A 27484-nucleotide genomic window follows, 5' to 3' on the forward strand; every position below is an offset into this window, starting at 1 on the left:
CTGCTCCTCTCCTCGAGGAGAGGCCGTGGCCGCCTGTGACTGCTTTGGGGCGGGACAGGGGCTCGCTGCATCACCCGTTGCTTGCTAGAAAACAGGGACTGGGACTGTAATTCACTTCAATTACTGCAGTAAAGTAGCATTTACCTAAGTGAGCTTTCGTTCGCTAAGCAGGCTTGTTCCGTGATTTTCCATAGGCTGATGATTGATTAACAAATAAGCGTGTAATTCAAAACATAACTACGAAATATCTGTCCTTGACGTTATTTGTGTGTTGAGGTGTTGCGTATTGCCGTAGTGCTACCATGGAATGATGTGTGAGCTTCACAGAGTTTGCCCCTCGCGTGTTTCGCTGCTCCATTTTCTGTGAAATATTCCTAAACTTTAGAAACTTTTGGTCGGAGTTTTCGAGCCTTTTTTAGAGAAATTTTATCATTCAGCAATTTACAATAACAAGACGCGTCAACGCTTTAATTTTCGCGCGGACAAATTTATGTTGTCGACATAATCAATTACGTCGACTAATCGTTGCAGCCCTACTTTCATGTCAGTCTCCAAAATACCAGAAAAGTCTTCAATACAACCAGGAAAAGTCGCTAGATCTGTCGCTCGTCACTTTTGACGCCACGGGGAGTTGGGAAGTCGCCAGATTTAGCGAGAGAGTGGCCAAGTTAGCAACGCTGCAGCTAGAGATGCTGATGCGGGTAATGTCGACAACCAATTGAAAGTCTTGCGATTCCCAATGCATGACTTTCAAAATCGATTTCTGAGGCTGCTGCCGATGCAACCGTATCGCTCACGTAATGGAATATTACTTCTGCCTGTGTAACATGTTGCTCCGAACTTTGTGGCTTTTGTTCGCCTTTAAGTTGTTGTTTTTCTCTGTCTCGCTTCGTACTTATGTATTCCAGAGAAGTGAAAGAATGATTTGTTAAAGCCACAGCAGGGTCAACGGCTGGAGCAACCACAAGGTGTTAGATCCTGTTTTTGTCTTGCCTCGTGCAACCTGCAAGGGGTCGTACGCCCACGCATACTGCACGAAACAGCATTCTTGACTCTTACACTTTGCACTCTCAGGCTGATGAACTGCTGTTCATCTGTTTGTGCCTCAGAGCTCTGAAATAAGCGCTTCTCACTCGCAGATTCTGGTTCAATGTTTATTTTTCCACAACACCCACTTCCTGAACCGGATATCTGGTTGCATTGGTTTATCGTTTACAACCCTACTACATATACATCGATTCTTGGTGTTAAGACTCAATGAAAGAAAACAATGGTGAAAAATAAATACATTCAGATGCACTTTGTGTGTTTTCCAATCACTGACTTCCTGCCTGAACCATTTGATCGGCTTCGATCATTGTGGGTGCCAAGTGTCAAGTTTGATAAATAGAACACCCGCGTATTTTTTACAAAGCGACGCCGTCACACACTTCTGAGATGGGCTGCAGACGCTCTCGGTGGGCAGGAGCCTTAAGAGAGAAAGATCGACTCCTTGAGAATAATGCGAATGACTTCATCTTGTTCTTTTCGTCCGTCCCTCCTCCCTCTTCATTCGTCATCCTCCTGGAAACTTTTTTTCCATTATGCCGGCTCTGATATCATAAACAAATCTGTCTCTGTTGGAACGGCACGCTTACCGCCCTCAGCCAATGATTTGTATCTGATTAGATTAGACTTTTTTTTCTTGCAAAATTGACTCATAAAATGAATGGTCATGCCTCTCAGATTTTCAGCCTGTCTCGTGTGCAGTGACAACAGTCTGACTGGTCTCCTTCTCCACCTCCTCCTCTCCCTGCAGGTCAGCGCCTCCCCCAGCTGCGTGCGAGCGGCCATGAAGATGCTCTACTGTCCCTACTGCTCAGGCCAGGTGGCCCTCAAGCCCTGCCAGAACTACTGTCTCAACGTGATGCGCGGCTGTCTGGCCAACCAGGCCGACCTGGACGCCGAGTGGAACAACTTTCTGGGTAAGGAGTCGCTGTGTGCGCGTGTGTTTTTGAACGGAGGCAAATCTCTGCACCATTCAGACCTGGTTTGATAAGGAGGGGGAATATATTTATACAACTGGCTTATCTGCTGTTTGTCGACGCTGAGGCCCTCTTTTCACTCAAAACATTAGAATGAGACCATCTAATCTAATTTGCTACAAAGTTCCTTATAGATCCCTCCATATTTTTTTTTTTTACCCTGGAGGTCCAGAAATAACAGTGTGACATGTCGAGAAAAGCAGTGATTAAGTGGAGATGTTTTTTTTTTTCCCCCTGGTGACTTCAGTTCAGTCAGAATGTGTTCAGTCTTCAATGCGAGGACAAGTTTGAAAGGAAAAAAAAGGTCATGTACAAACATATCCCGACTGTCTCTTAAAGTCAGAGTGGGAGGAGCTGTAACAAGCTGTGCATGTTGTGACCCACAGGATGAATGTAGCGCTTGTGTTGTATCAACACACTCGGATCAGCTCCCTTTACATTCCAGCCGCTGTGCACATTCATTGTTGTATCCCAATTCCCAGATTCTGTAGAGCCAGGTTTGGATTTTTGAAGGGATTTTTAGCAGAAAGTGTTTTGCACTTTCTTGGTAGTTGGTTGTTTATTGCTTCTGACTGCACAACCATCTCATTCCTCTGTACCTCTGCGCCTGGGTCGCATCACATCCGATGCTCATGTGCTTCTCCCTAGTGGCGACATGTGGTAGTAGCTGTGCTATAATAGCTGTACTACTTTTTTTTTTTTAATGCCTACTGTGTAATCTTTGGCTTGATTTATGATTTTTATATTGGTGAAAGCATAATAAATACATTTATAAAAATGTATTATCACTGTGCGATAAAAGTAATTTGGTTTTGCCAACCTTTCATACATACAGTATATATTTATATACATATATATATATATGTGTATATATATACACATACATACATACATACACACACACACACACACACACACATATATATATATATATATATATATACGTATATATATAAGTCTAAATGTAACCACTCGATGTTGCCGTTTCCTCTTCAAATCTCCAAATATTACCCACTTAAGACGCCATGCTGGGCCTGGCAGAGAGGCTGGAGGGTCCCTTCAACTTTGAGTCGGTCATGGATCCCATCGACGTGAAGATCTCCGACGCCATCATGAACATGCAGGAGAACAGCATGCAGGTGTCACAGAAGGTCAGTATCACCTCGCTGCCTTTTATGTATTTATTTTTTATTTGTTCTGTAGTAAAGAAACTCACCGAGCCCTGTTGTTCTCTCAGGTGTTCCATGGATGTGGTCAACCAAAACAAAGCGCAGCCTTCCGTTCCACGCGCTCCCTGAAGGAGACCACCTTCGCAGGCCGTTTCCGGCCCTACAGTCCCGACGCACGGCCAACCACCGCCGCTGGCACCAGTCTCGACCGCTTGGTAAGTAGTGCTGATGGAACCCAGAGCTCAAGGAAGAAAGAAAAGGTGCTCAGATCCCGGAGACAGCCGTGGTGGACTTTGTGCTTGACCTGCTTTCTTCCTCCTCCTCCTCCTCCTCCTCCTCCTCCTCCTCCTCCTCCTCCTTGCAGACGAGTGACGTGAAAAAGAAGCTGAAACACGCAAAGAAGTTCTGGTCCACGTTGCCGGAGACGGTGTGCGCGGGTGAGAGGATCGCCCCTGGAGACGAGTGCTGGAACGGAACAGCCAAAAGCAGGCAAGGCACACACACACACACACACACAAACACACACACACACACACACACACACACACACACACTCTTAACACCTCCAGAACCTTAAGTACAGTTTCATTTAGCTCCTTTTTTTCTGTATTCAAACCTGTTCCCTCTTCAAAAACAGGTACGAGTCGGTGGTGATTGGGAACGGACTGGCCAACCAGGTGTCCAACCCCGACGTGGACGTGGACATCACCAAGCCAGACATCGTCATCCGCAGTCAGATCGCCGTGCTGAAGGAGATGACCAGCTGGCTCAAGGCGGCGCACAGCGGCAACGACATCTCCTTCGAGAGCGGTGAGGGCTTCAATCAGCGATTTAAGAATAATTCAAGTAAAATTAATAATAAGAAGAAGAGGAGGAATTACTCTTATAAGATATTTTCATATAAGAATAAATTATTATTATTAGTCGTAGTAGTGGTAGTTGAAGTAGGAGTAGTATTACAATAAAACAAATAAATAAAAATTATAATAACCAACATCATTCTCATTTCCTGTCATGTGACTCATGGTGCCTTTTTAAAAAAAAAAATAAAAAAAATTGTGTCTTTGTAGATGAGGATGGCAGCGGCGGGGAGGAGAGCGGCAGCGGCTGCGAGGGCTCCGACTGCGAGTCGGACCGGGACATCTACTTCTCGACTCCGCCCAACCCGGAGAAACCCCGGGTCAACCCAGTGATGACTCCCGAGGGTGGCTCGGCCGCCTCGCAGGGCAGCCTGGTGCTGGCGCTCTGCGGCGCCGCCCTGGCCCTGCTGGCCCCCCACTGGAGATAAAGACTGGTCGGACTGGGATGAGATGAGAAGGAAGAGAAGGAAAAGAGAAGGATGACTGAGTGGAGCGAAGGGGAGGGGAGGAGAGGGGACGACTGTCAGAGAGACTTTGAAAAGACAAACCTTCAGGACCTTGGACTTTTTACGCCATTCAGGGGAGGGGTGGGGGCGACTCTTCTTACTATCTCAATAACTTCACATTTAATTCTTTGTATGTTTTATAAGGACGTCAGTGTACAGAAACACATCTCTTTGTTTCCCCCCCACCTTGCCCCAGTTTGGCCCAGTGGACATTTTCCTTCTTCATGGCCGTAGCTGAGCCACACTGTGGTTCTGCTGACAGCATAGCAAACATGCGCCGTGTGACACTTTTAACGCCCTCATTCATCTCGGTGCCTTCTGTAGTGATTACTGTGTGGAGGGGAGGGAGGAAGAAAAACAAAAAAACTTAGACAGGAAATGCAAAGTTGGGTCCGTGTTGGGAAAATGGCTTTTACTTGTCAGACAACCTTCTCCTCTTTATTCAATAATCGAGAAATCCTCCAATGTTATGAACTTTAACAGTCTGTAATAAGTCGTTTTTTTTTTCTTCTTTTCCTTTTTTTTCTTTTTGCACATTGCGAATGTGCTCACTGTGAATGTTTGCGTCTGGTGCATTTCCACGTCAGCTAGTCTGATAGTTTGAAGCTAAACAAATCCTCGATCCGTGAAGAGTCCCGAGCTCATGGGTCCTTTTCCCTCCCTGCTCCTCCTGCTCCTCTATCCTCCTCATCATCTGCAGCCGCTGCTACAGGATGAACTCCTCATCCTTCACTCGAGCTGCGCCCAAAGCACAGCATTGAATGTTTGTGCATCCAAAACCTTTTTCACTCTACTTTGCTTCCTCTTCTAATTGCCGAAGCGGTTCATTGGTGGTATGGTCGTACATCCTGCCCCCCACTCCTCCACCACCACCACCACCACCTCCACCTTCCCTTCCCTTCCCTTCCCTTCCCTTCCCTTCCCTTCCCTTCCCTTCCCTTCCCTTCCCTTCCCTTTCCTTACCTTACCTTACCTTCCCTTCCCTTCCCTTCCCTCCCCTCCCCGTTGCTGATGCAATCTCGTTCCGTTGAGTTGAAGGTGCCTGATAAAGAGTTACGATGATGGTGACTGAGGGCCGCCCCTCTCCCCTCCCTTTGGCCTTTGACCCCTGAGGAAGGTCAAGGCTGACGACTCCCACGGGGCCTTTTTTGTGCTTGTGTTTTTTGGTACTGTAAGCTCAGTTCAGCACCGAGGATCCGACTCCACACAGTCTTACTGGTTTAAGTCCTGAGAGTTTCACATTTAACTAGAGAGGAGGAACAAAAAAGACATCGTTTTGATCAAATGGAATCAAGTAAAGGTGATTTTTTTTTTTTTTTAAATACAGGGTTTTTATGCATTTCTAGCTTTTTTGTTTTGGTATGAAGTTATCTATTAGGTACTACAGTGCATTTGTCTGTCAGTTGTAGTTTGGTTCAAAGAGGACGACGTGCACAGACACTCGGGGCACTTTCCTGGTCATGTTGAGGCTGTTTTTCTTCTGCCTTGTTTTTGTTTGTTTTTTTTGGTTTTTTGGCCAATCGCTCTCCTGACATGACACACGTGTGCCTCTCCGTGTCAGTATGGACTGCCTCATTTTGCACCGTGGTTATCCTCACATCTCAGAGTGTTTGAAGTATCGTCACAAAAAAAAAAATACCAAAATGAATGCAATGTTACGATGGTGCCTGATCTCTTTCTGTTCACCTCGGTACACGTCTCGCAAAAACCTGCTGCAGGTGGAAAGAAGAATGTAGATGTTCGGTGATTTGTGTCTGTCGAGTTAGTTACCATCTGACGTGCGCAACTGAGATAATCGTAAACGGATTATCAGGTGGGTGGTATTGTGTGGCCATTTCATCTCTTGAAATGCTGCTGCCGCCGCCACCGTGTGCAGTGCGCGCTTGGTAACTTGTGCATGTACTTTAATATAATTGAAAACGTGCTTTTTACAAATGACATTTATCAGAGAACCTCAGTTTAGAAGAGCCTTTTCTAATGCCAAACCTACCTACATACATACTTGCAGTGAAACAATACAGTTGTTAATCCAGCGGATTAAATTGAACAGATTGAGGGGAACGTTTATCGTTTATGCAATGTGATTTTAAAAAAATAAAAAATAAAAAATAAGAAAAAACAGAGTTGCAGGTTGGCCGGTGTAACGTTTCAGAACAATGTCCAAACATTTATTCTCCTCCTTGTTTGGCTTCAAAATTGTTTCTATTTAAAGTTAATGTTTTCAATTGAAAGTGATTTTTAAACGCTTTGGTGCAGCGTTGTAATAAGAAATACAAAAAAGAAAAGAAAGAAAAAGAATACATTTAAAAAAAATTCTTGACCAGGCATAACTGTAAAGTTCAATGAATGGTTCAATTCTGAATTTGTTTTTGTGTTTTATTTTTGTTTTGTTCCTCTTGCGTGTGTTCCTCCAACATTTCTACAAGGGCTTTGTGCATGTAAGTTGGCGACATGAGGAGGCGTTCTGTCGAGTTGTGAAGACACCCAAACTTCCCAAAGAGTCAGCGGGGGAGGGAGAGGGTGGGGGAGATGAGGGGTTGATGAGAGGGAGGGAGGGAATGTTTTTTGGGGGGTGATGGTGGTAAATGTCTGTGCTTGCGGGCCAGGGCAGCAACATTTCCCCGGCTGGCAGGAGTCGCTCCAGCAGCGGGATGTTGTTCATCGAGCGACTTCACTCCTCCTGGTGTGAAAACGCAAAAAAAGCCCAGTGGCCCCCAAGAACAGAAGGGACTCACTTCCTGAGGAGAGACCGAGTGAATGACTGAAAAGAGTTTTTATAAAAAAAAAGAGAGAGAGAAAGAAAAGAGTGTAAATAAAGAGCAGCCGTTTTTTTAGATGTCTCTAAAAGAGGCGGTAACAGTTCACCAGATTTTTACTTGTATCTTTAAATGTTATGGAAAAAACGAGATAGATGTTAAATTGTAAGAGAAAAAAACAATGTATATTAAACAACATTTCGTAGTCTTGTTGAAATAAAGACTGCCAATATTTAAACTGTTGTGTTGTTGTTCTTCTTCCTCCTCTTCTTCTTCACGGCACTACAAAAGTGTTTGCCAGTTGGCTTTTTCTTCTTGGGTGTAATTCTGAAAGAGGACCTGATTTAATTCACAAGAAATTATCAGATTATAGGGGTTTTTGAGAAACGATTGTTTAATATTAATTACAGTGGCACATGTTGGTGCCAGGTCAACAGTATAGTTAGTTAGTTAGACTTTTTGATAGTTACACACACTGATTGAAACCATTTCTAATGTTAACCTGAAGAGTCATGTTTTTAGACAAGACATGCTTTTTTGATTAAAAACAAAAAAACAAAAAACTTAAACATAAAAGGAAAATGAGTATGGATTCTTTTGATGATAGCCAAGTAGCTTATACACTCCAGGACGGTCACCATTCATGTGGTTTGTGATGGGCAACTGCTCTAAAGGAAGCACAGAGTAGCAAGGCCCCCATATCATACACCCATTTTCAAATCAGGACAGGAGTGGCAGCAGTGGAACTAATGCTGTGCCTGGCGGTCACCCACAATGAGACAGACAGAGCTCCTGTGTCCCGCCAGGAAGTCTTCAATTACTGGAGTGCTGTCTGGGTGACTGTTGGAGGACTTCCTGTTTAAGGGAATGGATAAACATACCCGCTGCTGCTGCTGCTGCTGCTGCTGCAACACCCCATTGCCTCTGCTCACAAATCAAGAGATTTTATTATCTCTGCTGACTCCCAGTGGCTCGCCTTTGTAATTCACAGCTGTAAGGGTCCGTGCTCAAACATTTTGATATTACATAAAAATTAAATGAGTTTATTTATTTTTATTGATATTTAAATGTTGGTGTTTATTACTATAACTTTTTTTTGTTACAGGGCATACATTGTCATAACTGGAGGCAATTAGATCAAGTGTATCGAGAATAGTTGAATTTCCCTAGCTCTGAAGAGTCTTTAACTACCTTGATAAGTGTGATCTGCTTTAAGTGGTAAATGGAGCCAATGCATCTTTTTCGACATAAAAAGTCTGAACTAAAAGTATAACAAACATCTATATCAAAAGTATATTTCTAGAATTACTTTAGTCCTTGCCTGTGTTATTCAAATGGGGCGGGGGGAAAAAATCGTAGACGTGAAACTGTTTTGGTGTTTTTTTGTTTTGTTTTTTTTTTTGTCGTGACGGGAGGTGTACCATTGAAATGAGTCCGCCGGAAGTTGTGTTCCCGACAACATCACAAAAGAAATGGCGAGCGGCATCGGCAGTGAGTATTTCCCCCCTTCTCATATTCTTGTTAGGTTGTATCCTGAGTATTTTTATATTCAAAATGACTAGAGAGTGAACAGGAATAAACTAGTTAAACTTTAGTTGATAGCGTGTTTTTTTATTTTTATTAAACCCTGGACGGTGTGGTCGTGTGTGTCCCGTGAATGTGTCCCCCGTAATCAGCATTGTTAAGCTAACCAAGTATTCCTTATGCTTGCTTACGCAACGTTCGTGTTATTTAGTATCTTACTGCGGTATTTAAATCTGTGTTCTGAAATGTTATTTTTCAGCCCCAGATTTTGTGAGGACAGGGGATGATATTTTAAACCCTTAATATCTGCCTCGGCGAGCTAGCCTCTCGGTAACAACAGTCCGGCTAACAGTAGTTTGCAAACTAAAAACCCTCAAACCGTCTTTTATACACACACGGCGTCTGTATTTGCAGCTGTTTATGTTTGCATCATTTAGTCGTACTGATGAGTGGGAGCTAATTTAGGTCAACCAAACGTGCTGTTTTCCCAGGGCATGTCCTGTTTTCACGTCCCGTCCTGGGCGTCCCGAGTATTTTTATTTTTATTTTTTCATAAAGTGATAACTGTCCTGGTTTTCTTTGTTTGTTATGAAATAAGTAATATCCTATTTACATCAGTTCTTTGAAAACTTTGGTAGAGCTATATTTTGAAAGCTGGATTTGCTCATGCAGCATAGGTATGATTATGAATGTGATTTTATTTTTATTTTTTGTATTTATTCAATTTATTTGTCAGTAAGATTTCAAAAGAGAGCAGTTACTTTCTATTATTGTTTCATTTCAGATATTTCAAAGATATTTTTTCACCATTGAAACTTTGTCATTGTTATTGTTTGTTATTTTAGCCATAATAAAACATGTTGAGTCACCTCTAAGAGGCCTCTCTTTTTTTGGTTATAGATAATATGTAACAACTTTGTATACATGGAGGAGGAGGCATACTTTGAATGAAACTATGAGGCAATTCTGAATAAACTTCGGGTGTCGTTTGAGTATCTCATTGCTGGACCAAATAACCTGGTTTTTGCCAATAAAAGTTAGTTACCCTGATTTAATTGCGCCGTATTTAAACATTAGATCTTCTTCGGAGGTCAATGTTATTATTTTTTCTATTTTTATTTTAGATAATGTCTAAATTTTGCCTTTTATTTTATTTTTATTTTTTTCACAGAACACAAGATACTGAATGTGGGGCCTACGGAGCCCTGGTCAGTGCGGGAAAAACTGTGCCTGGCTTCCTCTGTCATGAGGAGTGGTGACCAGAACTGGTAAAGTCAAAGTTAATTAACTCAGTTGACCTTTCTGCATCTTAGAAAAGCAGTACAGTTTTCTGAAAGTTTTGTAAAGGTTTGTCTTGTTTTTACCAAAAGTAAAATGTTCATTGCTTCATTACACACAACCATAAGACAATAAGTGTTTGTTGTTTCTTTTTTTTCAGTGGTGTAGTCTAGTTTAGCGGGTAGTCATAGCGGATATACTCTGATATTCCCCTCCTCCCGTTGTATACTCTAATCCCCCTCCACACATCTGTCCGGCCGCAGCGACTTCAAAACAAGCAATCACGTGCAGTGAAGTGGTGCAAATACAAATAAATTCTCTAAAGCGGCACAAAAGCAAAGGCTGACCTCGCAAAAGAAAATCAGAAAATTAAACATCCCTTTTAATCACATTTTTAAACCGGAAAGTGAACATTGTGTCATAGAAACCATACTAATACATATCTTTGCACATTTTTTAGTGGTTGTAGGGTAATTCGGAACCTTTTTTAGTGGTTATACAGCGTATACCTGCGTATCAGGTAGACCAGTGTTTTTCAACCACTGTGCCGCGGCATACTAGTGTACCATGAGATACTGTCAGCTATGCCTTGAAAAATTATCCAATTTCACTTAATTGATCTATAAAAAAAATACCATTCCATTGTGGTGTGACTGTTTAAAAGAAATGTAAGCCTATTTTCCTCCCTCAGTTCCTGGGATATCAGCTTTGTGTGCATCAAAACAGGTCGAGGTTTCACACTGAGTGTGAATAAATAAATGAAGACACTATATTGTCATTATAAGGGTAAAAAGTGTACATTTTTGATATTGTTGTTTGGTGGTGTGCCAATGGTATTATTTCAATGTAAAAAATGTGCCGTGGCTCAAAAAAGGTTGAAAACGCTAGGCTTTACACCGATCATATCGGCTATATCGGATCGGCCGATATTTGGCATTTTTTTGAAATGTTCGTGATCGGGCGTCATGTCATAAATCACCGATCCCATCAATGACGTCCCGGTCGTGTTGAAACTTTTTTAATCTGTCTCATTTACTCCAATGTAAATGACATGTTTATTTGTTTGTATCCGAGAGCTAATGATTCATGATTCAAAAAACTTCATTTTCGTCTTCGTGCCTCTTCCTGTTTTGAGTACTGTCGCTGTGTGACTGACAATAAAGTTTCTTTGAATCTTCACGACAGCAACATCCATGGGCGACACAAACAAACATGTCGGAGGTGTGGAAGTTTTTCAAAGTGAGAGAAACAGACATAGCACAAGCTATCTGTAATATATGCAACGCTACAGTACCTCGCGGGGGAACGTCGGCAAAAAATTTCAACACGACAAATTTAATCAGGCACTAGGAAAAGATACACACGGAGGAGCATGTCGAGTTCAAGAAACGCAGCGGAAGCAAACGGAGCGAAACGGATGCTAAAGCAAACATCTTTATTGATACTCAGGAAACAGCACATACGTATAAGAAGTACTGTTAACCGTTCCTGATTTCGTTCCGGACCGTGGTCGGGAGACACAGGGGAGGTTCGTCTTCTCCAGGGCCGAAGTACCGTGCTTCCTTCGGGGTTAATTCCCTTAAACAAACTATGACCCCCACATTTGTTGAAGCGGTGGCACACACAGATAGGAGGAGGACGTGTTGCTGATGAGACAGGGGTTTATTGTCTTTCCGCACTGTAAGTGGCTCGCTACCATTCATGCACTCAGCCGCGCTCTCTCGCGCGCTGCTTCTTTCTCCTCCCGCTTGGGCACCACGGTGGCGGGAGCGCCTCTGCTGGCCGCTCGTTGCCACGCACACAAACTCACTTACTTCCAATCACGCACTAAGCTGCCAATGACACACGCACTCAGAGACACGTCGCACAACAGTACATAAACAAGTAATTTAAATATTGCTCCTCACGTGATGGGATCGGTTTATTTAAGCTCACTGATCGGTGATCTGCTCAAAAATCGTGATCGTGTAAAGCCAAAACGCTGACGTAGACTACACTACTGTTTGTTTTTTGTATCTTCAAATTTTCAGTTTCTTTGCACGCAATATTGAGTTGGAGTTGTATGTATTTACAACTTTATATACGTCTTGGCTTATGAACCTGCATTTTTTTTCTTCTGTGTATTTTTTTGTATTTATTTCAGTATATTTGTGCTGTCTTGACTTTGAGAAACCTTTGTGTTGCATTTAACGTAAATATACCACTAGAGGGCAGACTTGGGCTATAGTGCTTTGTGTTGGTAGCTTTGTATGTATTTATTTATTTTTTCGAACACGTCATTTGAAACCCCAAAAATAGTGTTGTCCAAGTGGTTCATTGCTGTAAACTAAACTGTCAATTAATTCAGAGGAAAATATTATGCTGAATTTCTATATGTTTCCCAGATTTGTTTTGTTTTGGGTGTTTTTTTTTTTTTTTTTTTCAAATGAATTATTTTTATGTTTTACATTTTTTATCATCTGGTAGTTTTTTTCTGTTAGCCCAAAGTTCTGAGGGGGTTCGTCTTGTCTTCCAGGGTTTCTGTGAGTCGAGCCATTAAGCCTTTCTCAGAATCTGGCCGTCCACCTGATTGGTTTTCACAGAAGGTTTGAACCCTAAAATTTCATATAATGTTGTTTGTCTTTTCTCTTAAACACCAAACATTTTATTCACTCAAACTTTCTTCCTATTTTTTCAGCACTGTGCCTCTCAATACTCTGAGTTGCTGGAGGCCACAGAAGCACCAAAGTCAGTATTCAGATACAAACAGCTTTATACCAAACAATTATAAAGGTTTTGAGTTGTTCGCTATATTGATGCGTTGGCTCTGCTTTGCTCTGTTCGTGCCACCTTGTGCTCCAGACGTAAGCGCGGTGAAAAGGGAGAAGTAGTGGAAACCATCGAAGACGTGATCGTTCGGCGGCTAACAGCTGAGAGAATAGAGGAACTGAAGAAACTCCTGCGAGACACACAAGAACAGTACCGGTGTGTGCATGTGTTAGAAAGAGAACCTACACTACACATACTCCGCATCGGTAGATTTCATATTCAACCCCACTGTGTGTGTGTGTTTCCTTCCATGACAGGAAGTTGAAAAAAGAGGTGGATCTGATTCAGACGGGTCACATGGATGCCCAGCTGAAGGACCTGTGGACAGACGTCACACAGTACGACACCTTTTACATTTACACAAACCAAGTTGATGTATTTATTACAAACTGTCATATTAATTTATTGTCCATACCCTGAAGGTGAAGGTCACGCCATCCTATTACTCCAACTAAGCCAACATTGATGTTGTGAAAAAAAAGGGGTTTCTTTTATCATGTTTTTTTTTCTTCTCTTATCAGGAAGAAGAAGCAGGATGAAGAAGAAGCAGAGCAAAAGAGGAAAGCCACAGAGGCGGCTTACCAAGGTAAGTGCTGAAAGAGATTTTGTTTCACTTAAGCATTCTGACTGAAAAAATGTCAAAAATCTTACCAGTCTGTTATTTTTTTTGTTTGTGTCACATGATGTCTATCTCAATTTATTTGTGGGCTGCTGCTGCAACTGTTTGAATGATTCCAAACACATTTGACAATTGAATGTATTTGCTCTCCACCACAACAGCTCGGCAGGCAATGAAAAACACACCCAAGCGTCTCCCCAGTGTAACCGTACGCTCTCCCCTGGGTGCTAACTCCCCCACCGTAGACCCCCAGGCTGACTCCTCAGTCCCCACGGCGCCCATGGAGACGGGGGCCGTCTCCTCTGAAGAGACCACCACACATTCAGTGGTACGACTGTTGGCAAAGCTTAAGCGTTTTGAACTGCTTCATCGAGCGAAACGGTTGGGGATTTCATTGCTCCTCTCTGTGCGTCAAGCATTGCAATGAAGTCCGCTCTGTTTATGCTGCAGGCACAAGGGGTGGGTGTGTTCCTGCCCACGACAGACACCTCGGCTCCAGCGCCCCCTAAAGACGTGGCTCTGGCGTCATTAGTGGACGACTCGCCACAAAAGAGGCTGATGGCTCAGAAGGCCACGCCCCCGCCCTCGCCGCTCCTGTCGGAGCTGCTAAAAAAGGGCAACCTGATCTCTGCCAGCCCCAGACTGGTGAGGGGGGTAGGGAGGAGAGTGAGAGGGGAGGGAGTTCCATCTCCATCCAATTGTCAGAAAAAAAGGATTTCATGAATTCACCTGTTGATATGATCCTCCTCTGTTCTGTGCCGTCAGGTGGGGGAGGGGGACACCACTGGGAGCCTCACCAACGGCGTCCAGACGGCCACCGCCGTCGCCACCTTAGCGCCTGGCCACGAGGTCATCACAGGTATTCACAGCCACTTAATTTGTGCACCGAGTCGACTTCCCCCAAATCACAGCCATTCATCAGGCTGCTTGGACCGGAACAAATATTTTATGTTCATCGGTTGCCCTCCCCTCCTCTCTGTCAGACAGCCAGTACGTTTACATGACACTCAAGAAAACCAAATTATTGCCTGAGTTCGATTATGCTGTCTCTGTCACAGAGGTAGACTGCTGATAGATAGCGCTCATTTACAATATTATATTTGTTATATTTGTATTGTTATTGTGCGACGAAAGAGGTTAACAGGAAGTTAACGCGCTGAAAAGACTCATATCGCCCCCTAGTGTGTGGGAGGAGAACGCATTCCCGTCAGTAATTCGAGGAGAGAAGGAGAGAAGTCCGACGACGAGAAAACCGAATTATGAGCTTATTCCCATTAAGCTCTGCATGTAAATGTACTGATTGCAAACATCTGCACTCTCTCAAGAGCCAAAAACATTGTTACGGACATGACACAGCCCCAGTTATCATCTGTTTAAACTGTTACCCTCTGGCATGTTCTATAAGTCCATCAAATCCAGAACCTCCAGACTCAGAAACAGCATTTTACCAAATGCCATAACTGCATTAGATAAACGCTAACCTGCTCCCCTCTTGAACATGAGCACCTCGATGCTCTACACTTTAAATCCTGCAATTAAAATTGTTGCATTTCAAATGATTGTATTTCACTGTGTACTGTTTCGTTGACTTTATTGCGTGTACCTGGTGCAGTTGCACTCTGAATTTCGATGTTCTGAAAAGTCTTTTCATTGAATTCCATTCATTTCAATTCAATGTTCAATAAAATGCAACTTCAGAGCTAGCAAGTTACCATATTTCTTTTCTTTTTAGTATGCAGACCAGCCATTGACTTGGTTGTGATTGCAGAGGGCGAGGCTGAAGCCGCAGTCAAGGCGGAGCTTGCTGAGGAGACGGGATTGGTGGAAGAGGACCTGGTGGCGGTGTCCTACATGGGGGACGAGCTGGACCTGGAGACGGTCGGAGACATCATTGCCATCATAGAGGAGAAGGTGCATCGCCATGTGTTTGTTTGTGGATTTCTCTCAGACATGAATCAAGATCTCGCTAACTATTATTATTTGTAGACGACTCAATAGCACATATGGCTACTATCAGTGCTTCTTTTTTTTTGTAAATGAGGGGGTTGGCAGGCGTGGTGTCTGACTGAACTACACAGTTCAGGAAGAAGCGGGTATTGAAAATGGACAGATGGATGTGATATTTCTTATCATGAAGTTGCGACCCAAATGAATTCCACTGCACTCAAATTAATTTATTCATTCCACTAAAATGAAAACATTAGCACACTTTCTATCATGTCTGGTAAATAAATTATCAAAATTGTTGAATTGAAATGTGCGTCCTGTAGGGCGGCAACAAAGGATTATTTTTGTTGTCGACTAATCCATCGATTATCTTTTCCATTAGTCATGATTATCTTCTTTATTATCACCACCTATTTTGGACTTCTGTTTTCTATTTTGGACCCAACTAGCTTAAATCTTCATACCTGTTACACTATTGTACTCTGACAGTATACATTTTTAACCAAATATATCAAAAATAATGACACACATTGCATCTGTGACATAGTTGTTATATTTTCACGAAAAAATATCAGAGGTATATTAATTCATGATTTAAAGGTTATATGAAAAGTTTATCACAGTTTATCAAATGAAACATATTTCTTCCAAGTTAAATATTGAATGAATATGCCCTAAATAACACAGTTGATTAGTGAAAGAGTGTTACAATTCAGTTCAAACGGCAGTTTTGAGTGAAGTACAATTTACCTCAGTGAAATATCGTTTGCTAAGACAGCTTGTTCCATGATTTTCCGACCTGCGAAAAATCTTATAATCTACTTGGTCATAGGCTGATGATTAATTAACAAATAAAAATGTAATTTAAAAAAATATCAGCGAAGTATCTGTCCTCGACGTTATTTGTGAGCTCCTCTCTGCGGTGCGTGACGGTTCAGAGACTCCGGGGTGTCGGCGTATAAGGTGTTCGTGAATCGACGTAGTGCTACCATGGAATGCTAGGTAAACACCCAACATTTTCTTTATATATTCGATTTTTATTTTTATTTTATTTATTTGTTTACTTTTAAATGCCCACAAAGTCGAGACCGGATCAAAACGGCTCCCTGACCCATTTTTGGCTCAAGACCAGTTGAGAAAGGCTGCTCCAATAACTCCAGGACAGACATGGAGTTGAATCCCTTCTATGGCGTCAAGACATAAAGTAACTCAGCTTCTCTGCCCTCCTGTAACCCCCCCCCCCCCCCCACCCTCCCCAGGTGGATGACTCTGTGGAGGCTCTGGATGCAGCAGCGGTGGAAGCTGCTCTGTCTCTCTGTGAGGAGGCGGCCTCGGACCACACCCTCCCAGGACCCTGGGAGACTCAGGAACTCTCAGCCACTGATCCAGCGCCACCGCCGCTGCCACCACCACCACCACCGCCGCCCGTCCAGGACCCCAGTCCCACGCCGACCCCTCAGGACGTGCCCGCCGTGCCAGCTCTCGTCCCCGCTGCCGCCCCCACCGTCCCCCACGTGGAGGTGCCCGACCAGCCGGAAAGCAAAAGGGAAGAAGAGCTGAAGGGCAGCTGCGAGGGTCCGGAGGTGGCGGGGAGCGACGTGGCCTCGTCCGCCACCTCGGAGGACGTCCCCGCGGGAAGCGAGGCTGCCGAGGAAGGAACGGCGCTGAAGGAGACGAGTGAAGCCACCGTCAAGAGTGAAGGAGAGGAGTGGAGTCAGCCGGAGCCCAACCCACCGTGTTTAGGTGGGTGAAGAACAAATACACACACACAGACCATGACCATATCAAGAAATGGTAGAGAAATATTTATACATAATAATATTTATACTCTTAACATCTTTTTATTTGATTTTTATTTTTGACCTTTTGTACAAGTTATTCAAAATGACTCTGGCCTTTTATTATCATTTAATGTTTTCATTGAAATGTATTTTGACTTTTTGACTTTGTGTCGCTTGTTAAGGAAATGTCGCTTCTGTTATGTATGTCCAGAGAATTCCAAATCCCGCTTATGTCTCTGGTTGAACCGTCATGCAGCGTGCACACACACACACACACACACACAATCAATCAGTCTAGTATTTCTGTATTGAAAAAAATCTCTTAAAAAGTATAAAATGGTTTATTTTAAATCTGAAGAATATAATGATGTGTTAGTGGTGAAATTATGGTATGTAAAAACATTTGTTCACCATTGATGTTCATATTGTTCCTCCTGCCTGGTCTGGTTTATTAATTTAAATTTTTTTCATGTAAATGTAATTTATATTACATCCTTACTGATATTAATTTGTTATTCAAATTGGCTGATCATAAAGTAAATGATTTCTATTCATTTTTTTTTTAATTTTTCAGACTCTGAAGACAGCTCCGTGTCGGGGAAGGAGTCCAAGGTAAAGCCGCTCTCAGCTTCTCCTCTCAGGTTGCAGCCGTCCTGTTGCCTCAGAGCTCTCACTCTCTCCCGCTCGTGTTCCTGCCGCTCGCAGGAGGTGAAGGAGGAGGAGGCGGGGAGCGAGGCCGACCCGGAGGAAGGCATGGAGCTGAAGGAGGAGTGCGGGGAGGGGGAGGGGCCCTACCTCTCGGAGGTGGAGCGGGCGGCCAGCGAGAGCGAAGACGGCTACGGCCCGCCGTCCCAGCGCTACACGGCCGACTCGCTGGCCAGCAGCCCGGCGTCGTCCTCGCAACTGTACGTGGCCACCAGCCTCTGGTGGAGGATTCAGAGCTCTGACCTCGTGCTGCTCCTGCTTCCAGCGCAGCTGTAGATTTCAAATTTTAATTCACGTTTTATGATCATAACAACAAAGACGTGGACCATAATGGTATAAGGCAAAACAAAAAACAAAGGGAACAAAGAGACAAAACCAGAAATATTAAAAGGGGGACGGGGAGGCTGGCAAAAAATATTACAGAGAAGCAAGAAAAATAATAATCATAATTTGTTTAAGCTTTCTCTCGACAAGATCTAATAGAATTCCAGGCAGCATGAAGTTCATCGGGAATGACATCATTTTGGAGAATTAGAGCAACTTGTTCCATCAATGGCAAATCTGTGAAGTCCTCATACCAGTTTTCCATGGTAAAACAATTTGGGTTGACGTTGGTTCCAGTTTATCAAAATTATACGTTTGGCTGAAAAAAAAGAAAGGTCAGTGGTTTCATGATGTGAAAATCAGCTGAGTATTTTACGCTGATGCTTGGGCACGAGTATCACGAGGTGACCTCTGAATCACATCTAGACCGGCTTTTTTTTTTCCCTCCTATGCTAAAGCAAGTCTTTGCCTGCTGACATCAAAATTCTAATTCTAACATGATGCACTTTTTGTTCTCGCCTCCCCTTGTGATTTCTCTCTTTCTTCTTCCTGTTTCCTCGTCCTCGCTTCCTTCTGCTCGTTCCCCTTCGTCGCTGCTGCTGCCGCCGCTGCCTCTGCTGCTCCTCCAGATCGACGTGCGGGGAGGATCAGGAGGCCGTCCAGGCTCAGAAGATCTGGAAGAAAGCCATCATGCTGGTGTGGAGAGCCGCTGCCAACCACAGGTGGAGCTGCTGCCGAGTCCCTCAACAGCAAATGACATGAGTTGTGAATCTTAAAATAGGCACGAGCTGTCCAATTTAATCTAGCAGTGTGACACTAAAGCAAAGCAATGAGTCGGTGCTAATTGATGGATGTTGGGTAATTGCAACGTGTCTAGAAACCCTTGGACCATAAAACCCGTAGCACTTTACTGTATTTCCTGCCACTGCATCACTTTGTCGTTGTCTTTGTCTTTAGCCTCCCACTCATGTTAGCATTGGCCAAAATCTTTGGCCATCAGTTAAAACCCTGTGTTTGAAGAGTGCATTAATATAATATTAAACAGATGAATCAGCCATTAAAACCAGAAGCATTTCAAGGATCTGACCTCATGCATAATATTTATAGTTTTAGTGTCACCGCTGTTAAATATTTGGATGTGTAGTTCTCAAAATGTGGACTGATCTACACAGAGCAGCGTTAGCGTCTCTCGCTCTTTGACTAAAGCAAATAAAAACCATAGTATTTTTTGAAAGGTTACATTTAGGCAGAAATGACACGAATGATTCACCTTTATTTCCAATGGGAAGTGGTTCATTTAAAGGTCCAGTGTGTAACATTTTTAAGGAAGCCTGGTATTTAAGGAAGCCTGCCTGACACTGTGTTTTCGTGTTAAGGGCACCGTCAGGCCACCTACTTAACAAATGGTGGTGCAAGATAGCAGCTAACGAGGCGCAAGACCCTTATTGCTCTCATTCATTCATTCATTCATTTTCCATACCCGCTTAGTCCCGAGGTCAGGGTCACGGGGGTCTGCTGGAGCCTATCCCAGCTGTCATAGGGCGAAGGCAGGGGACACCCTGGACAAGTCGCCAGTTCATCGCAGGGCCCCTTATTGCTCTCCATATATTCTAATATATACAGTATATGAGAACCGTTCTAAGTGTAGGCAAACCAAATAGCCTTTTTTTTTTCTTCTTACGGCTCAAGCTACTCAAGCCAAATTTTATACTCTGGACCTTTTGAATTAAATAAAGAATATATGTTTCAGGTATGCCAGCGTGTTCCTGCAACCAGTGTCAGACGACATCGCACCTGGTTACCACAGCATCGTGCACAGGTGAGAAACGTGCACATTTATTCATTAGCAGGAAGGAAGGAAGGAAGATTGAGTGACGTCATGTCAACTTTGTTGGGTGACTTTATGGTTTCTCTCTCACTGCCCCCCCACTCCCTCAGGCCCATGGACCTGTCGGCCATCAAGAAGAACATTGAGTCGGGGGTGATCCGCACCACGGCCGAGTTCCAGCGCGACATCATGCTGATGTTCCAGAACGCCGTCATGTACAACTCGTCGGACCACGACGTCTACCACATGGCCCTGGAGATGCAGCGCGACGTGCTGGAGCACGTGCAGCAGTTCCTGGCCACGCAGCTCATCATGCAGACCTCCGAGAGCGCCATCTCCGCCAAGAGCCTCCGCGGCAGGGAAGGCAACAGGAAGCCGGGGGAGCCGGCCGAGAAGGTGGGTCAGACGTTGCATCTCTGCCCCAAAACCCTTTGCTAACCGAGAGTCCGACTACAGCAAACTGGCCAACTGGGTTCCTGCCCCGTTCCGTCCGACTTAAAGGTCCCGTGTGTAATATTCTGAGATTTTAAAGAAGAAATAGTGAATTCAAGTGGTTACGTTTTAGAGCTTTTTTCTTTCTCCCTCCCCCTTCCTGAGCTTGCCAGTGAACTACAGTAGCCTGCGCACCCAAAACTGGATACCTTGTCCAGCTCTGTCTTCGTTGGTTTATTTAAGGACTCGAGCGATCATCCTAAATCAGGCAACTGGATTGTCCACACCAGGCTTCCTTAGAAATATGGTGGTGCAAGATGGCAACTAACTGGGAGCAAGACCCTAGATCTATGTATAGTATTTTATATACATGTAATACCAACCGTTCTAAGAGTAGGAAAACCAAAAATACTTTCATTAATGTATTTATTGGCAGTGTGTTAGGTTTTTACCAATTTAAAAATCACAAGTCAACCTAAATATTCCACACTGGACCTTTAAACCTTGTCACCCCACTGAGGAGTGAAGAGGAGGCCAGAGGAGGAGCAGAAATTCTCAGCATCTGTGTTGGTGTTGGAACTGAAATCATGTGATGTGGACTGAGCTGGTCACATTTCCTCTTTTACTCTATCGTTAGTTTGTAAAATAGACGAATCCTGATTTCTAAACAGAAAGATTTTTATCCAAATAAAAAAATGTTTCGATTTGTTGTTATATTCACTTTGAAACGTGTGGCTGTGTCATCAGCTTTTTAAGTTCAATTAACCACAATGCACTTCAGTTCCAGACCCCACAGTTTGATTTTCAACATGCAGTGTGTTCCCTGTCACGAGTACGACTTACCAGTACCACAGAGTAGAAGTAAAAATTATACGTTGAAACTTTTTCTCTTAATCATCTATTGTTATTTTTTTCCAATGAAGATGAAATCTGTGACTAATGACTTGTGACTCAGCAGCTCTAACGACGCCCCGAGGACTTGATGAAGTTTTTTTTTTGTTGTTTTTTTTTTTGTTTTTTCACTTCCTGTCCTTTACCGAAGCGCGTTTGCTAATCCATCTGAAGGGAATGTTGACATGTTTGTGTCCACATTGAGTCTAGACGTGCAACTCTTGCCCTCACCTCGGCCGGGCCGGCTCGTCAGGCTCAGGACCGACTGATCTTCAAGCCTTCAACACTTCCTGCCGGATCCTTTTTCAGCTTCCTTCATCTTCTCTTTATGTTGTATCTTCCAACCTTTGCTTAGTTTCCCTGCAGCGAGCTCTGCTGGACTGCTCGTGTGTGTGTGTGTGTGTGTGTGTGTGTGTGTGTGTGTGTGTGTGTGTGTGTGTGTGTGTGTGTGTGTGTGTGTGTGTGTGTGTGTGTGTGTGTGTGTGTGTGTGTGTGTGGCTGCCCTCTGCTCCTCTGTCTTCCTCAGCGTTTTTTCACTTTTTCCACGCAGACCTGTATGAACCTTTTGCTCTCTCACGCACTTGTGTGTGTTTCTCTCTCTCACTCTCTCTCTCTCTCTCTCTCTCTTTCTCACTCCCATGTCTGTCCTCCTACAGGACAGTGTCCCAATGGCCTCTCCTGCTTTCCTTCTATCTCTCTTTGTAAGTATTCAGGTTCTGCCTCCGATCCCACCAGAACCAGGCTACTGTCTGCACACGATTGTCTCGAAGGGGGAAAAAAACACATGCACACGTGCACAAACACGCACCGTCTTTCTGTCACCGTCTCTATATTTAAGCAGTGGGAAAATGTTTTTTAGTCAGGAATTTGGAAATTATTCATAGAACGTCCCGAACTGTGGAGAAACCCTGGTACATGTTTTCCATGAATATTCCGTGCACATTCAGACATAAGAAAAGTCCAAACTTTACTTCATTGGTTGGATTTATATTTCAGAAAGTATGTGCTTAAGCACAAAGCTAGAACTTTGCAATTTTGTAGGAAGCTGTAGCCAGAGGGCTAAATATGCTGTTTTATGGCGAAAACTAAGTAATAAATAAATAAATAAATTAAAAAAATAATAATAATAATAATATTAATAATAATAATGATAATTTTTGTGCATAATCCAAGATCTTTGAAAATTACAGAAAATTCATGTAATTACAGCAAACTAGGTCAGACCGCGAATCCTACAGGAAAAAAGTGTTAATTTTGTATCCAAATACTGAACTCTTAATTTGTTGTTCATAATTGTTCCCTGAAATAATGAAGTTTATGTCAATACAACTTCATTTGACTGTGATCCTGTCACTCGCAGTCATCCTGAATAAGCTGTATCCATTATTTTTGAACAAACGATGTTGAGTGCAGCGACAAAAACGGCCCAGCGGTCACCTGACGCTGATTCAAATGTTGCTTACACCTGATTGGTGCACAGTGAAGCGGACGAGACGATCAACATGTTTCCCGGCAACATTAATCTGTTGAGCTTTAGTGCCCCTGAAGCACTAGATAATAAAAGTCATTCCAGTACGTGTGTATGAATGGAATGGCAGTACATTGTTTCTCAACTGGTGGGTCTCAACCCAAAAGTGGGCCTCGGAGCGGTTTTGTTTGTTTCGCGGCTTCGTGGGCAGTTCCTCTTTCTTTTTTTTTTCTTCTAATTTTTTTGAATAAAAAAAACAGGGATTTATTATTTTTTTTGCAGAAGACACACAGTTCAATTCAATAACTTATCTATGTATATGACATGATAGAAAGTGGGTTAGCATTTTTATCTTGGTGGAATAGATTTGAGCGCCGTGGCATAAATTTGGATCGCGACTTCGTGATGAGGAGAAGAAGAAGAAAAAAATGTGGGTCCTGAGGCTCCACCAGTTGAGAACCACTGGCGTAGAACATTTTAAAAACTCTGTATCACTCACTACACACACACACACAGACACACACACACACACACACACACACACACACACACATCTGCCTGTGTTGGTATCTTTGATTTATTCATTTGTTTATTGATTTAGTTCACCACAGTATTGCCATCAAGCACATGAAGACACACACACGTACGCACGCACACACACACACACACACGCACGCGGGCAGGCTTCCGGTCCCTGTCATCAGCCGAGCCTCCACCGGTTCCATGGCCCCTCACTGTTTTTTTTTCTGTTTTCCTGTTCTTGTGCCTCTGTGTCTGCATGCCCTAATTTTCTTTCTTCTGCTTGTCTCTCTTTCTTTTCAAAATTTTGAGTCTTTTTTTCGTTTTGTTTTATTTTGTTGTGTTTTTTTTCCGTTTAATTCTTCATCTTCATTTGCGGAGGACGCCTTCCACAGTGGACCGTGTGCCCCTCATCATCATCATTATGATTTATTTGTGTGCGTGCGTGCGTGAGAGGGCCGGCCACACGGCCTCCCTTCTCAATCCAGCTGACCTTTGACCCTGCCGCTCTTGTATTAACTTCTTTCTTTTTGACTTTTTTTTTGTTTTACTTTACTTTTCTCTCACCTCCCTCCCTGCCCTCTCTACCTCCCTCTCTGTCTGTTACTCTGATGTAGGACGGAGGCACTAGAGGGCGCCGCAGTGCCATGGAGGCGGACCTGAAAATGAAAAAGTAATGGAGGAAAGCAGAGCGCTGCGTTTGTTTGTTTTTGTTATCAAAAAGAGGGGGGATTTCACTTCACACCAGCAAAAAAAAAAGAGTTTTTTGGGTATCAGTTATCAGACGGATAGAATGAGTGTGGTTAGCCGGCGGCGAGCCGTGGCTGCATTGAGACCCCTTGTGCATGTGCGAGCGAGGAAAAAGTATATCAGTGGAATTGGAAATTGCAGCAAATCCAAATCAATTTTCCACTCATTTGGCAAAAATGTACAAGAGTTACTGGCTTGGTGACGTTTAGTTGTTGAAAGTGAAGCGCAAGAATGTCTTCTTCTTTTTTTCTTTTTTTTTTTTAACTGTTTTAGGCCCATTAACCGACTGATTTTACATGTCTGCTGACTGTTTTACAAAGCAAAAAATATACACGTTTTGTTTTTTATAGTGTGTGTGTGTGTGTGTGTGTGTGTGTGTGTGTGTGTGTGTGTGTGTGTGTGTGTGTGTGTGTGTGTGTGTGTGTGTGTGTGTGGCATTCAAGTACATTTGGGCATCTGAAATATCTTGAGGAAATATGTTTGATGGTAACAGGTCGCAATTGTGTGTATATTTTGCTCCGGTGTGCGCGGCAGCCGTGAGGATAAATGGAAACTACAAAGCAGGAATTTCAGACGCTATTATCTGAAGGGAGCTCGCCCGATAAATTATCAACGTCGGCTTCTTTTCTCATATCACAGAAAAAAACTCCATTGAAAAAGAAACTCAACAAAATATATTGTCACATATGTATATGTATATTGTTTTTTTTCTTTGTATTATAGTCTGCAGTGATGTAAAATAATTTACTGAGTTTTTATTTTTATTTGTATTTTTTTTTTTTTTTTTTTTTAATGGGCTTAAGCATTAAGATTGTTCATTGCTGGAATAGTTTCGATGCCTCCCAACTTTCCATCGAGGATGGAGCCGGACTGTGCTAAAACACACAAATTAGCATGGGGAGCATCGCGTGGCGTGTTAGGCAGCCGTACAACATGTTTTGTACCCGTGAGATGGATTGTGTTTGGGTAGCTGCTGGTGAGTTTTTGTGTCTAGTTGTACATTTGTTAAATAAAACCTATTTGTTGTAAAGTTCAAAGTCACACGCGTGCCGTTACTTTAACCGATGACCTCATCCAACGTGGACGTCTTTCATAGATGAGTTTCTGTTTCACGGGCGGTCCGTTTGTGAGTCCAGTGTGTAGAATTTGGCTTGATTTATGATTTTTATATTGGTAAAACCAACCAACACACTGCCCATAAATACATGAATAAAAGCATATACTGGCAGTACGAGAGAAGTCAGTAGGTTTTCCTACCCTTAGAACAGTTCTCATACATATATAAGAATATACATAGTCCCAACAGGTGGTCCCTAAATACAAAACGCACTGTCTTGCGGGTTAACTTAAACATTTCACACACTGGACCTTTAAGATGTGTTTCTCTTCAGACCGGTGCAGAAAACAAACACAGGTGTATTACAAATGGTGTAGAAAATTTATTTTAACATCGTATAAATAAGTACAGCACACTTGGAAGGAACAAGACCTGCTCACCTTTGAAAAAAAAATACACAACTCTTAACAGTGTAGACTAACAACCATCCCATGCTAACACTCTGCAGTCACATCGGCCACTTCAACGCTTTCTTCCTTCAGTGAGTTGTCACAACGGTAACAAGAACAACGCTCAACTGCAGGTCAAGGTTTTCATTTCGTCTTTCACCGGCAGTCGTGAACGACGGGGCTGGCAGAGGAGTAGAGCTTCCTCTTCACCAGGCGGTACTCGGGCCTCAGCTTCAGCACCCTGCCGCCGCCGTCAAACAGGCTGAGGAGGTGCGGCCAGCCGTCCTCCTCGTCGGCCCGGAACACCACCGAGAGTTCAAAGGTCGGGGTGACGCTGGGGTCGGGCGAGATGCAGCCCGCCGGCCTCAGCCCGTCCTTGCGGCGCTCCACGTACAGCCTGATGGAGGCGCCGCGGAGGCCGCAGGGCTCGTCGGCCGAGCAGCGCGCCACGTCCAGGCCCACCCGGGTGCTCATGAGCCTGGGCAGAAGCAGCGCCTGGCAGTGCAGCGCCGAGGCCTTGGCTTCGGTCAGACACCGCTCCACCCGCCGAGTCACGTCCAGCTGCAGGAGCTGCTCCTCCTGCTCCCAGCAGACGTCCGAGGGGGCAACTGAGGGACGAGGAGATTCACAGTGAGTCGCAACGCACAGTCTGTAGACACTTTAACCTCAAGTTGGAATTTCATATCATTTCTGTAAATATAGAGGTATTCTATATGTTTTTTACTAATTTATGTGTGTTGCATGTTTATTTCTAGGGTTTTCCTCCTGTGCGTGAAAGCTGAGAAACTCCTCAAGATTTTGATGAAAAGATTTTGAGTCTTGAAAATGATCTTATTTTTGTGCTTAGCAAAATAAATAATTCTTCAATAAGTCTCAACTGTAGTATAACTTCATTTTATTTATTTTTTTGAAGTACAAGAAAACACAAATGATCAGGGAAGCCTTTGTGTGAGCAGCTGAGAGGGGGAGGAGGAGGAGGAGGAGGAGGTGTGAACAGCTCAGCTGATCCAAGAACCTGATGAGTTACATCAGAAAATCCCCGAAAGAGAAACTTACAGCCTCTACGGCTCTTTCAACTCAAATAGAATAAAATAATAGGAATAATGGGAAACATACACGTTTCTCATTGTTATAAAATGACACCAACTCACCAGACGAGCCTTCGCTCTCATCGAAACTTTCGACGCTGCCCCGCCGGGCTGGAGGAGCCCTGCTCCGGCCAGAGGAGGAGGAAGAGTTCTGGAAGAAATACTTCCCGATCATTGCTACGACGCTTTCGTCCTCCGACCAGGCGGGCACTCCGTGTCCGAAGAGCAGAGCCGCGCTATACACCATCCCGATTCTTGGCTGTGAAACTCCGATGTCTCCTCCGAGCGCCCGGTGTGTTGTGTGTTCTCCATGTATTGATGCAGCTGTGCGAGAGCGACGCGGTGCGAGCAGCGCGAGGCTTTTATAGTCGGAGGGCGCGCGCGCGCCGTCGAGTTGCATCAGCTTGAGCCGGCGCGCGGCCGGGGGATGGGCGGGGCTAACCGGTTCAATCGAGAACTTTCCAGGCTCACGCAACAAACCCGGTAATTGCAAAGAAAGACGGAAAGAAGAAAGAAAGCGGACGACGTCCTCTGGAGTTAGCGGAGGATTTAGTTAATGTTCAGTAGGAAATGATAGCTTTCATGTATTACTCTGAGAACTTTTAGCTCCCCCCCTCTCTGGATGTGTTTCAATTGGTAATGCCGTCATATCAAATATCCAAAGGTTTTAGTCGATGCACTCAAACAAAATCCCTGAGCTG

The 27484-nt window shown here is 43.7% G+C and overlaps 3 protein-coding genes across 5 annotated transcripts in view; 2 read left to right on the forward strand and 1 right to left on the reverse strand.

Moving 5' to 3' along the window:
• The window catches only part of gpc4 (glypican 4), a 32642-nt gene extending 27174 nt beyond the window's left edge, over positions 1-5468 (forward strand). Inside the window, exons 4-9 of the mRNA XM_076043357.1 lie at positions 1799-1964; positions 3045-3175; positions 3262-3408; positions 3558-3682; positions 3831-4003; positions 4264-5468. Coding sequence (XP_075899472.1) covers positions 1799-1964; positions 3045-3175; positions 3262-3408; positions 3558-3682; positions 3831-4003; positions 4264-4481 — 960 coding nt within the window. The 3' untranslated portion in view covers positions 4482-5468. The remainder of the gene's footprint in view (positions 1-1798; positions 1965-3044; positions 3176-3261; positions 3409-3557; positions 3683-3830; positions 4004-4263) is intronic.
• Positions 5469-8709: 3241 nt separating this feature from the next.
• brd8b (bromodomain containing 8b) lies at positions 8710-25226 on the forward strand. 3 transcript variants are annotated; one of them, XM_076043527.1, is made up of 19 exons: positions 8710-8806; positions 10011-10107; positions 12633-12702; positions 12795-12844; positions 12959-13081; positions 13183-13263; positions 13447-13511; positions 13706-13872; positions 13995-14189; positions 14310-14403; positions 15277-15455; positions 16751-17234; positions 17847-17884; positions 17978-18177; positions 18931-19023; positions 20052-20120; positions 20240-20525; positions 22109-22153; positions 24057-25226. In XM_076043527.1, the coding sequence occupies exons 1-19, from the start codon at positions 8788-8790 to the stop codon at positions 24114-24116; spliced, it is 2415 nt and encodes an 804-aa protein (XP_075899642.1). In that variant the 5' UTR covers positions 8710-8787; the 3' UTR covers positions 24117-25226. The 3 variants fall into 3 exon arrangements, with proteins under 3 accessions (XP_075899642.1, XP_075899643.1, XP_075899644.1); XM_076043528.1 differs by having other exon boundaries at positions 15313-15455; XM_076043529.1 differs by lacking the exon at positions 22109-22153.
• A 382-nt stretch (positions 25227-25608) lies between these two features.
• Positions 25609-27134, reverse strand: LOC142899768 (DNA damage-inducible transcript 4-like protein). Its single transcript, XM_076043536.1, has 2 exons — positions 26847-27134; positions 25609-26303 (listed from the first exon to the last, which is right to left on the reverse strand). Exons 1-2 carry the CDS (start codon positions 27028-27030, stop codon positions 25852-25854), a joined length of 636 nt encoding a protein of 211 aa, XP_075899651.1. The 5' UTR covers positions 27031-27134; the 3' UTR covers positions 25609-25851.
• Between the last annotated feature and the right edge of the window lie 350 nt (positions 27135-27484).

The sequence above is a fragment of the Nelusetta ayraudi genome, unplaced genomic scaffold (assembly GCF_046127955.1).
Source record: "Nelusetta ayraudi isolate G7.1 ecotype Tasmania unplaced genomic scaffold, CSIRO-AGI_Nayr_v1 ptg000075l, whole genome shotgun sequence".
NCBI lineage: Eukaryota > Metazoa > Chordata > Actinopteri > Tetraodontiformes > Monacanthidae > Nelusetta > Nelusetta ayraudi.

Bases quoted from the DNA above. Each gene is read 5' to 3' on its own strand.
- brd8b (XM_076043527.1), top strand. The intron at 14,404-15,276 runs GTATTCACAGCC...TTTTCTTTTTAG, and splicing joins TGGCCACGAGGTCATCACAG to TATGCAGACCAGCCATTGAC. The intron at 19,024-20,051 runs GTGGAGCTGCTG...TATATGTTTCAG, and splicing joins AGAGCCGCTGCCAACCACAG to GTATGCCAGCGTGTTCCTGC.
- LOC142899768 (XM_076043536.1), bottom strand. From the start codon at position 27,030: ATGGTGTATAGCGCGGCTCTGCTCTTCGGACACGGAGTGCCCGCCTGG. The intron at 26,304-26,846 runs GTGAGTTGGTGT...CTCGTCCCTCAG, and splicing joins TGAGAGCGAAGGCTCGTCTG to TTGCCCCCTCGGACGTCTGC.